Consider the following 15,935-nt stretch of genomic DNA (forward strand, 5'->3'; position numbering starts at 1 on the left):
AACATGGAATAGATATTTGATACATAAAAATAATCAAGCTATGGGCTCCCCTGGTGGCGCAGTGGTTGGGAGTCCGCCTGCCGATGCAGGGGACACGGGTTCGTGCCCTGGTCTGGGAGGATCCCACATGCTGTGGAGCGGCTGGGCCCGTGAGCCACGGCCGCTGAGCCTGCGCCTCCGGAGCCTGTGCTCCGCAATGGGAGAGGCCACGACAGTGAGAGGCCCGCGTACCGCAAAAAAAAAAAAAAAAAAAAAAAAAAACAAGCTACAAATTTGCAACTACAATTTGATTTTGAATATTCCTATGAGAAAAAGCCAAACAGAAATTAGAAAATTGAGAAAGTTGACTTATTGTCAGGGAATTATGGATGCTTCTCAGTTGTTATTATATATTGGGTAAGTTTTTCAAAATGCATAATATATCCATGCATAAATATACATATACAAAAATTTAATAATAACTATATATATATTATTTATTTGCTTTTATTTATTTATTTTATTTTTGGCTGTGTTGGGTCTTCATTGCTGTGTACAGTCTAGTTGCGGTGAGCGGGGGCTACTCTTCGTTGCGGTGCGTGGGCTTCTCATTGCGGTGGCTTCTCTTGTTGCAGAGTGCAGGCTCTAGGTGCGCGGGCTTCAATAGTTGTGGCATGTGGGCTCAGTAGTTGTGGCTCACAGGCTCTAGAGCGCAGGCTCAGTAGTTGTGGCGCACTGGCTTAGTTGCTCCACGGCATGTGGGATCTTCCTGGACCAGGGCTTGAACCCATGTCCCCGGCATTGGCAGGCGGATTCTTAACCACTATGCCACCAGGGAAGTCCTAGATAACTATATATTTTAAGGAGTTTCCTTCTGTAATTCTGGAGTTTGAGGAATTAGAAGAGTGAGACAGTCCTTACAATGGTTAGGGTTACAGGCTTTTGAGTCAGATAGACCTGGATTCAAATTCTGCACCTCTGTTCATTAGCTGCATGACCTTGAGCTTCAGTCTCCTCATCCATGAGAAGGGGATGATACCTGAGCTTTGGTGTGAGGATTATTTAGATCAAAACAACACTACCTTTCTTTCTTTCTTTTTTTTGTTTTTTGCGGTACACAGGCCTCTCACTGTTGTGGTCTCTCCCGTTGCGGAGCACAGGCTCCGGATGCACAGGCTCAGCGGCCATGGCTCATGGGCCCAGCCGCTCTGCGGCATGTGGTACCCTCCCGGACCGGGGCACGAACCTGCGTCCCCTGCATCGGCAGGCGGACTCTCAACCACTGTGCCACCAGGGAAGCCCATCACTATCTTTCAATAAATGATGATCATCAAGGAAGAATGACTTCATCCTCAAAAGGACAGTCCACTGAGACCCTTACTTTTGAGACAGTGTGACTTCCTTTGACAGAAAGTCAGAATCATTTCAACGGGAGATGCACAATATTTATTATATTATACATCTTAAAGTTACCCAGTGTAGAGAGAGAAAAAAAATTTCTTTTCTTCTACTCTTCTGGGTCCTCAGCTTGGGTCTCTGTCAACAAAAAACAGAAAAATGAACAGAAGTTTATTAATATGTATATCTCAAATGCACAGGAGAAACTCAGGGATGAGTAACTCAAAGGGATGGCTAGAACTTGGGTGTATATAGCATTTTAACAAAGAAAAAATAAATTTGTATAGAAATGACGGGACAAAGGAAAGCGTTTTAAGGTTTCCAAGGGCGGGAAACTGTGGGAATGTAATTTGGGGGAAATTAACAGTGAGATTTGTTTGGTGTCATCTCTGGGCTAACAGTCTAGAACCTCCAGCAAAGGCAATTTATATTTTGTCTTTAGGCAGAAAGAAGGAGGGTAGAGAGAGCTTTTCCTGTTTTCGCTGCTCCTAATTGCCTTCGGCTCAAAACAGTATGTCAAAGAGGCATATTTGGGGGTGACATAACCTGGTTTCCTTCACCAGTAAGGTTGTTTTTCGGGATTTTTGCATTTCTTACCATATAAACTTTACTGTTCCAAGCAGTGGGTGTCATAAGATCTACAGTATTGGGACTTCCCTGGTGGTTCAGTGGCTAAGGCTCCGGGCTCCCAATGAGCCTGGGCTCAATCCCTGGTCAGGGAACTAGATCCCACATGCCACAACTAAGAGTTTGCATGCCATCACTAAAGACTAAGACCCGGCGCAGCCAAATAAATATTTAAAAGAAAAAAAAAAGGGGCTTCCCTTGTGGCACAGTGGTTAAGAATCCCCCTGCCAATGCAGGGGACACGGGTTCGAGCCCTGGTCCGGGAAGATCCCACATGCTGTGGAGCAACTAAGCCCGTGCGCCACAACTACTGAACCTGCTCTCTAGAGCCCACGAGCCATAAGTACTGAGCCCGTGTGCCACAAGTACTGAAGCCCGCGTGCCTAGAGCCTATGCTCCACAACAAGAGAAGCCACCGCAATAAGAAGCCTGCACAGCAACAAAGACCCAACGCAGACAAAAATAAAATAAAGTATCCCTTGCTTGGAAAAAAAAAAAAAGATCTACGGTATCAGAAGCTTTTTGAAAGGAAAGCAGCGCTGTGCTCCTTAGGGCTGCTTGACACCATATTTATGTGTATGCAGTTAGTTACACTTATATACCTGTATTAAATATATATATATATATGTATCCATACTTATTTTATTCTTTCTGCCTTTATAGTCAGACAACTCCTGTATGTTTGTGTTAAAAGTGATTAGCCAGTTGGATTAAGGGACTTACATAAGCAACAGAAAGATAAAATGATCAGGTGAATTCCATTTGATGTCATAATTCCTCTGCCTCAGGGAGGGTTTTTTAAATCAGATCAGTTGTAGAGTAGGAAAGGGGAAGCAGGAGGGGACAGGGAAAAGCAAGCAAGACCAGGGAAGTTGGTGGGTTTTCAGAATGCAGAAACCTAAGTAGAGACCTACAGTGGATAACTAAGGATGTCAACTTTTGTGATTTTTTTTAAAAGCATAATTAAAAGCTTCTGCGTTATTGGATATGGTGGTCACTTCCCCACAGGCTCAGTGATTTCCTGAAATACAAGTCTGTCCATGTTCCTGTTTCCTCACTACCAAAACCAAAACCAAACAAATAAGGTTCTTTTTTTTTGTACATTTTTAGTCTTTTTAAAAATTTTTTATTTTATTTATCTTTTTATACAGCAGGTTCTTATTAGTTATCCATTTTATACATATTAGTGTATATATGTTAATCCCAGTCTCCCAGTTCATCCCACTAACACCACCACACACCCGCCACTTTCCCCCCTTGGTGTCCATACGTTCAAACAAATAAGATTCTTAGCAGGGCTCAGGTGACGTGGCCTCTTTGCCCACCTCTCCATTCCCTGCCTTACACTAGCGCGCTTCTTTTTTTTTTTTTTTTTTAATGGTTTATTTATTCAGTTCGGCCACCGGCCATGTGGGATCCTCCCGGGCCAGGGATGGAACCCGTGCCCCGTGCAGTGGAAGCCTGGAGTCCTAACCACTGGACCGCCATGGAAGTCCCTAGGGTACTTCTCTAGGTCCAGAAAAACAGGCAATTCACCATCTGTGCATTTTCTCCTGCTGTTTCCTTGGACTGGAATGGTAGTCTCACCTTTCTTTGCCTGAAGAGCAATGATTTACTTTAAAAACCTCTACTATCTGTCAGGCACACATACCTGGCTCTTCATGCGAGCACTGGCCCCAGCCTCTCAGCTCTATTTTTTTTTAAATCTCATATTTATTTAATATTCCATACAATGTATTTTATTTTGACATGTCAGTCTCCTAGACCCCATGAAACTATTTAATCTTTGTATCCTGTCCTCCAGCAGGAGGACAGGACACTCAAGAAATGTTAAGGTGGCTAAAACAAACCCACGTTTGGTTACCAATGACCAGTGACCTCACATACCTTGGGCTCAGAATCCCTAAACTGTATCTCAAAATCACTGTGCCCGCCAGCGCCTTCAGAACACGAATCCCTTTCACAGGGTTTGAAATGTATCAAGTCCCCATTACTCACCAGGCTCCAAGCCTGGGCTAACCCTGATCCATGAGAGAAAGAGAAACCTAACTTCTAGGAAAGAAGAGTCCGCTGTGCGGGGTGGAGGGGGGATTGGGGCGGGGTAGGGGGGAAGCAGCACTGTGGGCAGCACCGGGGCCGTCCAGGCTCGGCCCCCGGCCCTCGCAAACACCCGCCTATACACTCCCCTCGGTTTTCAGGTGGACACCATCCACGTGGGTGCCGCATCCGTGCCCCGTGTCCTGGCGAACGTCACCGAACACTTCTGCCCGGACCCCTGCAGCAGGGGCAGCAGCAGCCGTCGCAGTGCGGCGGGATGGGGTGGATGTCACCACGCGCAGGCGGCGGGACCACGGAGAGGAAGCCGTCGGGGTTCGAGGCCCGGCACCCCGGAAACCCCGAGGGAAAGAGGGGCCGGGAGGCGTTGATGCGTTTCCCCGGAGTTGCGCAAGGGCAAGGGCGGCATGGCGGGCTGGGACCGTCTGGGCGGGCATTCCCGCCGCTGCCCCCGCCCGGAGGCCGAACCAAAAGCGAAAGGAGCCGGTCCCCCCCCTCCGCCCCCCGCCCCGCGGTCCCGCAGCCCCGGCGTCGCGTTCGCGGGGAGGTCGCCGCGCGCCTGCAAGTCGGCGGGGCCGCCGCTTTGTGACTTCACTCGTTTCGCAACAAGCCCGGGCCGCCCGCGCCCCACCCACTCCCGCGCCGCCTCCTCGCAGCCCGCCGCCTCTCTCCGCTCTCCGCGCTTCCCCTACCTCCGGGGCCGGGCCTGCCCAGCCGTCGCGGAGCCTCCCTCCCGGCCGCCCGTAGCTGTTCGCGCCGTGGCCGCCGCGCCGCGGGTCGGCACGTGCGCGAAGCCCGCCTCCCAGCAGCGCAGAGCAGCCCCCCGTTCCGGGCCCGCAGAGCGCAGCGCCCTCCTGGTGGCGGCGCGATGCTGTGCTTCTTGAGGGGAATGGCCCTCATCCCCTTCCTCCTGGTGACCTGGTCGTCCGCCGCCTTCATCATCTCCTACGTGGTCGCCGTGCTCTCCGGGCACGTCAACCCCTTCCTCCCCTACATCAGGTGAGGAGCCGGGTGGGAGGCAGGACGCGGGACGGGGCAGAGGCACCGCGGGGGAGCACCGCTGATGCGGAGGGAAGGGGTCCAGACCCAGCTGGGGCGTCTTGCAGAAAGATGGAGCACTGACGACCAGGAGGGGGCGCTCCTGGGAGGTACAGGGAGGCAGAGGGTAGGAGCCGAGCAGTTCTGATTTTACCCCGAACACTGAGCAGAGTGGCGTCAGGAGCCATCGAGGATGCACAGGAGAACTTTGAGACTGGGTATGGGACAGAATCTCTGGAAGACGCTTTGGCGGTATTGAAACAAGGATGGATCCTTTTGGATGCCACTCATCGAATGTGTAAAAGGCAGATCCAGGTGTACGCTAGAACAGCTCACGTATTTCACTCCTGCTTCCCAACGTCCTCGTGAAGTGGCTGTCTGGCTCATTTTTCTTGCAAGGAAACTAAGTTTAAGCTGATGTTGAAATTCATCAGTGTGACACTGATGTCACAGCTAAGAAATGGTGGAAGCAGAACTCACACCCAGATTGATTCCCATGCCAGAAGCAACACCATGCTACCTTTGGTAGTGGTGTTTGGAAGACGCTTTAAGCTCTCTTGGATGGAACTTCCCAAGATCCCTCTGGGTACTGGGCCTTCAAATTGTCAACAGTTGGTGACATCTCTTGTGTTGTCATTATACCATTTCGTCTTTCATGAGTTTTGGCCTCTACCTTTCTTTAATTTTTTTAAAATAAATTTATTTATTTATGGCTGCATTGGGTCTTCGTGGCTGCGCATGGGCTTTCTCTAGTCGTGGCGAGCGGAGGCTCTTCTTTGTTGTGGTGTGCGGGCTCAGTAGTTGTGGCTCACAAGCTCTAGAGCGCAGGCTCGGTAGTTGTGGCGCACAGGCTTAGTTGCTCCATGGCATGTGGGATCTTCCCGAACCAGGGCTCGAACCCGTGTCTCCTGAATTGGCAGGGGGATTCTTAACCACTGCGCCACCAGGGACGTCTGGCCTCTACCTTTCTTGAGAGTCACTTTATCAGTGCCCAGGACATGCGTCTGGATCCTCTTCGTGTGGCTCCCAGCTCTGCGCCTTGACTGTGGTAATGGCGTTCCTTAAACATTTGAAGAATCCATCCTTATCCAAGTGGTGTGACCGCTCTGGGTCTGTATTGATTGGTGAGGGCATTATAAAGTTGGTGACACCCAAGGTTACTGCTTAATTATTGTAGGGATTGTAGAGATTATAGAGGTTGTAGGGCCTCTTCTTTTTGCAGCCATTCTGCCTGGTGAGCAATGCTCTATAATCTCTTTTGTAGGCGAGAAAGGGGAAACGAAGTGAAGCAAGAGGGGACTACAGTTTAAAGATGCAAGGAAGCAAGTGATATGCAGAATAGTACACAGAACCAAATCTGTAGTAATGGTGGTGGTTTTGCCCACGCAAGATGAGGCGTCCCATGCATCGAGGAAACTTTCCCATCAGGCGTGGTGCCCCTGCAGAAACCTCGGCTTGGTTTCTCATGGCTCGTTTCTGTCCCAAGTGCCATTGTCTTGCTTCTCTTGTATCTGAAGTGGGATAGATCCTCTTAGACTGATGTTAAAAGCAAGAGTTCACTCCCGGTAATGCTTTTTATTGAGTAAATAGCAGCTGTGTTTGTTGCCAGTTTGAAGGTCAGGGGCAGGTAGTATTTGGTACACATTGGCTAGGCGATCAGAGGCAGGGTTTGAGTCTTTGTAGAGGTGTCTGATGTAGTTGTGATTAATACCACCTCCAGGTGAGCTACCAGACATTCAGAAATGGGGAAATGAGCTGACAGGACCAACTACTTGTAAGATGCTCAAATCACAGACATTCCAAGGAAGAGGTTTTAAATTTAGCAAGGAAAGGAAACTTTCAGGAAAAAGTGGAATAACAGGAGAAAAAGGCACGAGATTGTTCCCTTGCTGCCGGGAGCCTTCAGCCTACAAACACATGATTGCTTGCCTAAGTGTGCCTGGGGCCTTTAGGTTGTCTGCTCTGTCTGCCTACATGGGTGGCTGGAGCACTGGATTGCCTCTGCTGCCTCCTAGAAAACTAAGTCATTGAGGCCAGGGCAAGGGCAAGATTAGAAGGGCAAGTTTCTGGACGTGATGGGATTAACTCCAGATTTATCCGTTTGGCCCAGACCGTACTTCTCTAACTCATCTCTGCTCTGATGCCTCCTCTTCTTCCTTACCCGCCCCCCCCTCCACTTCCCTCCAGACTCCTTGGCCTCCTTCCTGGGTCTTGAGCATGTCAGGCACACCTCTTCCTCCTGGCCTCTGCACTGGCTATTACTATGCCAGAATGTTCTTCCTTACCTCCTTCTTTGTTCAATTATCTCTGTGAGGCCTGCTCTGATGGCCCTATTTAACACTGCACCTTAGTGCTCCTGACACCCCCATCCAGTCTTGTTCTCCATAGCACCTATTACCTTCTAACAAACTGTATGATTTACTTATTTATTATGCTGATCATCTGTCTTCGTTTGCTGGAATGTAACATCCATGAAGGCTCTCGATATTTGTTGAATTAATATGTCTTGGGTGCTCAACTGTGAGTATTGCTATTCTTCCCTCCAGGGTAGGGCAGAGCCCTTTAGGGAAGGCTCGGTAAAGTCACTGGTGGTTGGTCAGTGATCTGGACATATTTAGGGTGAGCACCCTTTAACGCGAAGGCATTGTTCAGCCAATCTGATGTTCTGATGTTTTTTAACAACGCTGAACACTTTAAGTAAGAGCCATTGCATTTTACAATTTTGTTTATTTATTTATCTTCCAGTTTTATTGAGCTATAATTGACATACAGCACTGTATACGTTAAAGGTGTACAGCATCACGAATTGACTTACACACGTCATGAAATGATCATCACAATAAGTTTAGTGACTACCCATCATCTCATATAGATACAAAATAAATGTAGGGCTTCCCTGGTGGCGCAGTGGTTGAGGGTCCGCCTGCCGATGCAGGGGACACGGGTTCGTGCCCCGGTCCGGGAAGATCCCACATGCCGCGGAGCGGCTGGGCCTGTGAGCATGGCCGCTGAGCCTGCGCGTCCGGAGCCTGTGCTCCGCAACGGGAGAGGCCACAACAGCGAGAGGCCCGCGTACCGCAAAAAAAAATAATAATAAAATAAAATAAAATAAAATAAAATGAAATAACTAAATAAATGCAAAAGAAACTAGTTTTTCCTTGTGATGAGAACTCTTAAGAATCACTCTCTTAACATATGGCAGTGTTCATTACGTTACTCATGTTGTACGTGACATCCCTAGCACTTCCTTGTCTTGCAGCTGGAAGTTGGTACCTTTTGGATACCTTCATGTAACGTCCCCTCTCCCCACCCCCACCTCTGGTAACCACAAATCTGATCTTTTTCTGTTTGTTCTGGAAGTATAATTGACCTACAACACTTTGTTAGTTCCTGGTATACAACATAGTGATTCGGTATCTTTGTACACTAAAAAATGATCACCACTAGCCATTGCATTTTAAATAAGATCCAGAACTGTGGAAGAACCCCTTTGCAGTAGGACAATCAAATTCAGCTTTCTTATCAGATATTTTCTGATAACATTGTTATTCCTCAGTATTTGGGACAAGTGGGCCTATAGCTCTTAGACACATGAAAATATGCTCAATCTCATGAATGGAATAAAAATTCAAATTAAAACTCACTTTTGGGAATTCCCTGGTGGTCCAGTGGTTAGGACTCCAGGCGCTCACTGCCGAGGGCCTGGGTTCGATCCCTGGTTGGGGAACCAAAATCCCATAAGCTGCGCAGCCCGGCTGAAAACAAAACAAAACAAAACAAAACAACTCACTTTTCATCTACTGGATTGGCAGAAACACAAATGTTTGATAGCACATTCTATTGGTGAGACTTTGGGGCAACAGGCTCCTGTACACTGCTGGTGGGAATGTAAAGTGATTCAATCTCTATGGAGGGACTTGGGCATTATTTATCAAAATGACACAAATACAATATCTAAAGTATATTCATAGCACGGCTTTTAATAACAAAAGGTTGGAAACAATACAAATGTCCATCAGTAGAGGACTGGCTTAATAAATGATTTACCCAAGAATATCTCAAACGAAAGCTCTTTTTACATAGAATACTCTCTTTAGAATTTCATTACATTGTTACATGGAAAAAAGCAAGATGCAAACAAAATATACTACCATTGGGGAGGGGAATAATGTGTATCTGTATTTGCTTGCATGAAGAAACTAATAAAAATGGTTTATCTGTGTATGATGGAGGGAGGTGGCCATGGTCAGCAAGACCCTAGCTGATGGAAAAAAAGGGTGGAAATAAGACTTCTCCTGCCACACTTTAAAAAAATTAATCTTTTAATTTTAAGATAATTATAGATTTACATGCAGTTATAAAAAAATAATACAGAAAGATCCCATGTATTTTTTTACCCAGTTTCTCCCAAAGGTAATATCTCTAAACTTGGCATTAACTTTTTATATGAATTTATTTTTTAGGCAAATGGATGTTTCCTATCAGAAAATTAAATTAGAAGCATGGGGATTCAAACAGCCACCAAATTTAGCAAGTTGGAATAACATAGTGTGATGTTTCTGTATTATGAAACCATTAATGCAAGGATGTGAAAACCAAGGACAAATAAAAATCAACCTCAAAGCATTAGTTTAGATTTTTACAGGGGGACACTCATATTTTTTTTTTTTTTTGGTTATTTATTTTTGGCTGCATTGGGTCTTCGTTGCTGTGCACAGGCTTTCTCTAGTTGTGGCAAGCAGAGACTACTCTTTGTTGCGGTGTGCAGGCTTCTCATTGCAGTGGCTTCTCTTGTTGTGGAGCATGGGCTCTAGGCGTGTGGGCTTCAGTAGTTGCAGCATGTGGACTCAGTAGTTGTGGCTTGTGGGCTCTAGAGCACAGGCTCAGTAGTTGTGGCTCACAGGCTCTAGAGCACAGGCTCAGCAGTTGTGGCCCACGGGCTTAGTGGTTCCGCTGCATGTGGGATCTTCCCAGACCAGGGCTCGAACCTGTGTCCCCTGCACTGGCAGGCAGATTCTTAACCACTGCGCCACCAGGGAAGCCCTCTATCCACTTTAAAGACACCAAAACTGGAAATGAGATGATTCAGAGTAGATGTGGTTTTTATGCCAGGAGGACATACGGTGGACTCGTACTTATGTAACAGCCTTGGCCCACATCAACACGTAGGCAAATGAATGTTTGTACATTTGTATATTTGTGGTGTGTACATATCCGTATAATTTTTTTATTATTATTTTTTAGTTGAAGTGTAGTTGATTTACAATGTTGTGTGAAAGGGATTCAGTTATACATACGCCTATATCTCTATTTTTCATATTCTTTTCCATTATACGTTATTATTATAAGATACTAAATATAGTTCCTTGTGCTATACAGTAGGTCCTTGTTATTTATCTATTTTATATATATTAGTGTGTATCTGTTCATCCCAAACTCCTAATTTATCCCTCGCCCCCCAAATCCGTATAATTTTTGATGGCTTCCTGCTTAAACCAACTCTTTTGATTACTAACTACACTGAATTTCAGGCAATGGTGACTTCTGCTTCCCTGTTCAGCTGCAACAATGGGATTCAGGATAATAAATAATAGGATAATGAGGTCTCTGGGTACAGAGTCACATATTCTCACATGATGTTAATGACATTTCAGTCTTTATAGTGCAGTGATTATTACCTCACAGTATCTAAGCCACAGTATCATAAGACGAAAAGGCAGGCATGCCATTTAAAACTTTGAGCTAGAAAAGTGTCATCCCTGAAAAGATAATTTATAGCTTAGAAAGGATAATTTATAGCTTAATATTTTTATCAAAAAGCATTGCCCAAATTAGTTAATTCTATGAAAAACACAGTAAGAACATTGAAGATCCTAAACTTTTGCAGCTTGTAGCATTGTTTGGCTTCTGAGTCAACTGTAAATATATATAAGTTCTCCTCCATTTAAAGTTTTCATTGTCATTTAATTACATAAAATACTTATTTTTCTCACTGACTTAAACTTGTGAATGTTTTTCTTCTGCTAGTCCTACTTTTTAAAAGGCAGTAGAGTATCGCTCAGAAGTCTTGATGACAATTTTTAAACCTAAGTGCTCAATTTCAACTTAAAAAAGAGTGGTCCACTGAACAGTCCTCTTTCCCTGAAAGTAATTGCATTTCCGTCCATCAAGAACATGCATTGTAGAGTCATAGCATGCCAAGGACAACTTACTAAGGTAATGGCTGCAGGAGGGATCACTGGTGTGAACCGGCTTGTAAGATAAACAGTTCTGTAAACTCACATGGAAATGATATTTTATCATAAAAGGAAAGAATATAGCACAGCAGAGGAGAGTTCTGAACTGTGTCCATTGAAATTAGACAGCTCTAGATACATGGCTTGGCTTCCCCATTTACTGTCTCTGTGACCTTGGGCAAGTTTCTTTTCTAAGACTCAGTTTCTTCATCTTTAAGATGATGATAAGTACTTTCCTTATAATATTTCTGAAGACCAAATAAGATGAAGGCAAGTGCTGAGGAAATGTTTTTTTTTCCTTTTGTAATATTAGCAGCGATAGCCCAAGCAGGGATTATTTTTTTTAGAGACTCCCCTCAGAAAAAATTTCAGAATCTGACCGCTTATGCCTCCCTCTTCATTACCATTCTGGTCCAAGCCACTGTCCTCTCTTGATAAACTACTGAAATCACTTCCTAAGTCTCCCTGGTCCATGCCTGCCCATCCATAGTCTTTTTGCAACATCCTTTAAAAACGTCAACTTCATATCACTTCCCTGCTCTCAGCCCTCGGCGGCTTCCCATCATGTTTAGAGTAACATTCAGAGTCCTTACCATGACCCACGGGGCTCTCCATGACCCCCTCGCCCATGTGCACACAGGTCCTTGCTTACTCCCCTCCAGCCACGCCTCCTTCCTTGCAGTTGCTCTAATATATTGCCACCTTCTGGCCTCTGACTTGGCTCTTCCCTCTGCTTGTAATTTTCCTGGCCCAAATATTCATTCAGATCTCTGTTCAAGGACCCTCCCCAGATTACCCTGTCTCGAGTGGGTGGCTCATCTGTCTCTCTCTGTCCTCTTATCCAGCTTGCCTCTTCTTCACAGCATTCATCACTCCTAGACGATTAAAAAAATTTTTTTTAAATTTATTTGTTTTTGACTGCATTGGGTCTTTGTTGCTGTACAAGGGCTTCTCATTGTGGTGGCTTCTCTTGTTGCAGAGCACGGGCTGTAGGCGCGCGGGCTTCAGTAGTTGTGGCACACGGGCTTAGTTACTCCGCGGCAGGTGGGATCTTCCTAGACCAGGGTTCAGAACCCGTGTCCCCTGCACTGGCAGGCGGATTCTTAACCACTGTGCCATCAGGGAAGTCCCACTCCTAGATGATTTTTATTGCCCCCCACAGAATGTAATTCCACAAAGAAGGGGCTTTTTCTGTTTTACTTACCACTGCATTCACCCTGCTACAAAATTGCCTGTTACATAGAAGGCAATCAGTAACTAAACGTTGAATCAATGAATCTTTGAATTTTTTTGTTAGATACTAAGGTTCTCGAAGGTAGTGAATTACCTTTTCATCTTTGTATCCTCATCACCCGACACAGTTCCCAACACATAGGAGATGCTTAACAGTATTTAAAAAAAATTTTTTTACACTGAATTTAAAATTTAGTGTAAACGAACATTGAATACGAACATTGAAACATTTTTTCACAAGACTTTAAGGACAACTTAATCTTGTTATTCTATTCATGAAACAAATAGCTGTTTCAAGATAACAATAATTTGATTTTCTGATTAATAAATTAATATAGGTATTTAAGAAATTAATTTCCTCTAAACAATCAAATTTGATTACAAAAATCTTTAGTTAAATTTTTTTAAAATGTTAAAACTACATGGAAGTAGTTTGACCTGGCGATGGCAGACCAGCTTGTTTCTCACTAAACTTCCTTTTTTAAATTTTTTAAATTAATTTTTATTGGAGTATAGCTGTTTTACAATGTTGTTTAACAGTATTTTAAAAATGTTGTATGAGTGAACAAAGAGGGAACTTGGGTTGACAGAGGGCAATTGCATGTGAATAGAGTGAGAAAAGAGCAAGTTGTTTGCATTTATGATTAGGATATTCTTTTTAAATTTAAAACTAGTTGAATATAATATTGTAGATCAACCACACCTCAAAAAAAATAGTTGATATAGCTATAGGGTACCTCCCACTCTAGAATAATCACTGAGTGAAGCTGCCAAAAAGTTAGCCCTAATAATTTAAAGTAATAAAATGGAATGACGTTTTTTTTTTTTTTTTGGCCATGTGGCTTGTGGGATCTTAGTTCCCCAGCCAGGAATTGAACCCTGGCCACGGCAGTGAAGGCACCGAGTCCTAACCACTGGACAACCAGGGAATTCCCTGGAATGACTTTTTATTATCATACTTATTTTTTTTAAATAATATATTTAAATATGAAGACAAAGGAAGTAATGGTCTCCTTATACGGGTGCATTAAGTGTTTTTTGGTTCTAGGTCCTGACTAATCTTCCAAGCAATGGGCCTAGGATTTTAGGACAGTCTAATAAAACTGTTTGGGCATGCAGATAATTTTGCATACTGCCAGCATCTCAGTCCCCACAGTAAACCATGACCCCAGGCTTTAGAGTAATGGAATCACGTGTATCCAATGATTTAAAGAACAGTATTCGACCAAGCTTATATTATCATGCGTGTTTTTTTTAATTTTTGAATTTTATTTAATTTATTTTTTTTATACAGCAGGTTCTTATTAGTTATCCATTTTATACACATCAGTATGTACATATCAATCCCAATCTCCCAATTCATCACACCACCACCACCATCACCACCGCTTTCCCCCCTTGGTGTCCATACGTTTGTTCTCTGCATCTGTGTCTCTATTTCTGCCCTGCAAACCAGTACATCTATACCATTTTTCTAGGTTCCACATATACGCGTTAATATACGATTTTTGTTTTTCTCTTTCTGACTTACTTCACTCTGTATGACAGTCTCTAGGTCCATCCACATCTCTACAAATGACCCACTTTCGTTCCTTTTTATGGCTGAGTAATATTCCATTGTATATATGTGCCACATCTTCTTTATCCATTCGTCTATCAATGGGCATTTAGGTTGCTTCCATGACCTGGATATTGTAAATAGTGCTGCAATGAACATTGGGGTGCATGTGTCTTTTTGAATTATGGTTTTCTCTCGGTATATGTCCAGGAGTGGGATTGCTGGGTCATATGGTAATTCTATTTTTCGTTTTTTAAGGAACCTCCATACTCTTTTCCATAGTGGCCATATCAATTTACATTCCCACCAACAGTGCAAGAGGGTTCCCTTTTCTCCACACCCTCTCCAGCATTTGTTGTTTGTAGATTTTCTGATGATGCGCATTCTAACTGGTGTGAGATGATACCTCATTGTAGTTTTGATTTGCATTTCTCTAATAATTAGTGATGTTGAGCAGCTTTTCATGTGCTTCTTGGCCATCTGTATGTCTTCTTTGGAGAGGTGTCTATTTAGGTCTTCTGCCCATTTTTGCATTGGGTTGTTTGTTTCTTTAATACTGAGCTGCATGAGCGGTTTATATATTTTGGAGATTAATTCTTTGTCAGTTGATTCGTTAGCAAATATTTTCTCCCATTCTGAGGGTTGTCTTTTTGTCTTGTTCGTAGTTTCCTTTGCTTTGCAAAAGCTTTTAAGTTTCATTAGGTCCCATTTGTTTATTTTTGTTTTTATTTCCATTACTCTAGGAGGTGGAGCAAAAAAGATCTTGCTGCGATTTATGTCAAAGAGTGTTCTTCCTATGCTTTCCTCTAAGAGTTATAGTGTCCGGTCTTACATTTGGGTCTCTAATCCATTTTGAGTTTATTTTTGTGTATGGTTTAGGTATGGTTAAATTCACTCTTTTACATGTAGCTGTCCAGTTTTCCAGGCACCACTTATTGAAGAGGCTGTCTTTTCTCCATTGTATATTTTTGCCTCCTTTGTCATAGATTAGTTGACCATATGTGTGTGGGTTTATCTCTGGGCTTTCTAGCCTGTTCCATTGATCTATATTTCTGTTTTTGTGCCAGTACCATATTTTCTTGATTACTGTAGCTTTGTAGTATAGTCTGAAGTCAGGGAGTCTGATTCCTCCAGCTCCATTTTTTTCCTACAAGACTGCTTTGGTGAGACTTCCCTGGTGATGCAGTAGTTAAGAATTTGCCTGCCAGTGTAGGGGACACGGGTTCAAGCCCTGGTCCGGGAAGATCCCACATGCCATAGAGCAATAAGCCTATGTGCCACAACTACTGAGCCTGTGCTCTAGAGCCCATGAGCCACAACTACTGAGCCTGTGCCCCACAACTATTGCAGCCCACGTGCCTAGAGCCTGTGCTCCAGAACAAGAGAAGCCCGCACACCACAACAAAGAGTAGTCCCCACTCACTGCAACTAGAGAAAGCCCGTGCACAGCAACGAAGACCCAGCACAGCCAATAAATAAATAAATTTATTTTTTAAAAAAAGAAAGTTAAAAATAAAAAAGTGCTTTGGCTATTTGGGGTCTTTTGTGACTCCATACAAATTTTAAGATTTTTTGTTCTAGTTCTGTAAGAAATGCCATTGGTAATTTGATAGGGATTGCACTGAATCTGTAGATTGCTTTGGGTAGTATAGTCATTTTCACAATATTGATTCTTCCAATCGAAGAACATGGTATATCTCTCCATCTGTTTGTGTCATCTTTGATTTCTTTCATCAGTGTCTCATAGTTTTCTGAGTACAGGTCTTTTACCTCCTTAGGTAGGTTTATTCCTAGGTATTTTATTCTTTTTG

General features: G+C 43.9%; 1 protein-coding gene across 3 annotated transcripts in view; it reads left to right on the top strand.

Annotated features, from left to right (window-relative positions):
* The first annotated feature begins 4,714 nt into the window (after window positions 1-4,714).
* Window positions 4,715-15,935, top strand: part of DRAM1 (DNA damage regulated autophagy modulator 1) — an 86,822-nt gene continuing 75,601 nt past the window's right edge. Inside the window, exon 1 of one of the 3 annotated variants that reach the window (XM_049694738.1) lies at window positions 4,715-5,058. In XM_049694738.1, coding sequence (XP_049550695.1) covers window positions 4,928-5,058 — 131 coding nt within the window. In that variant the 5' untranslated portion in view covers window positions 4,715-4,927. The remainder of the gene's footprint in view (window positions 5,059-15,935) is intronic. The other 2 variants (XM_033427620.2, XM_004269461.4) reach the window with 2 other exon arrangements.

Source organism: Orcinus orca, chromosome 11 (assembly GCF_937001465.1).
Source record: "Orcinus orca chromosome 11, mOrcOrc1.1, whole genome shotgun sequence".
In the NCBI taxonomy this organism is placed as follows: Eukaryota; Metazoa; Chordata; class Mammalia; order Artiodactyla; family Delphinidae; genus Orcinus; species Orcinus orca.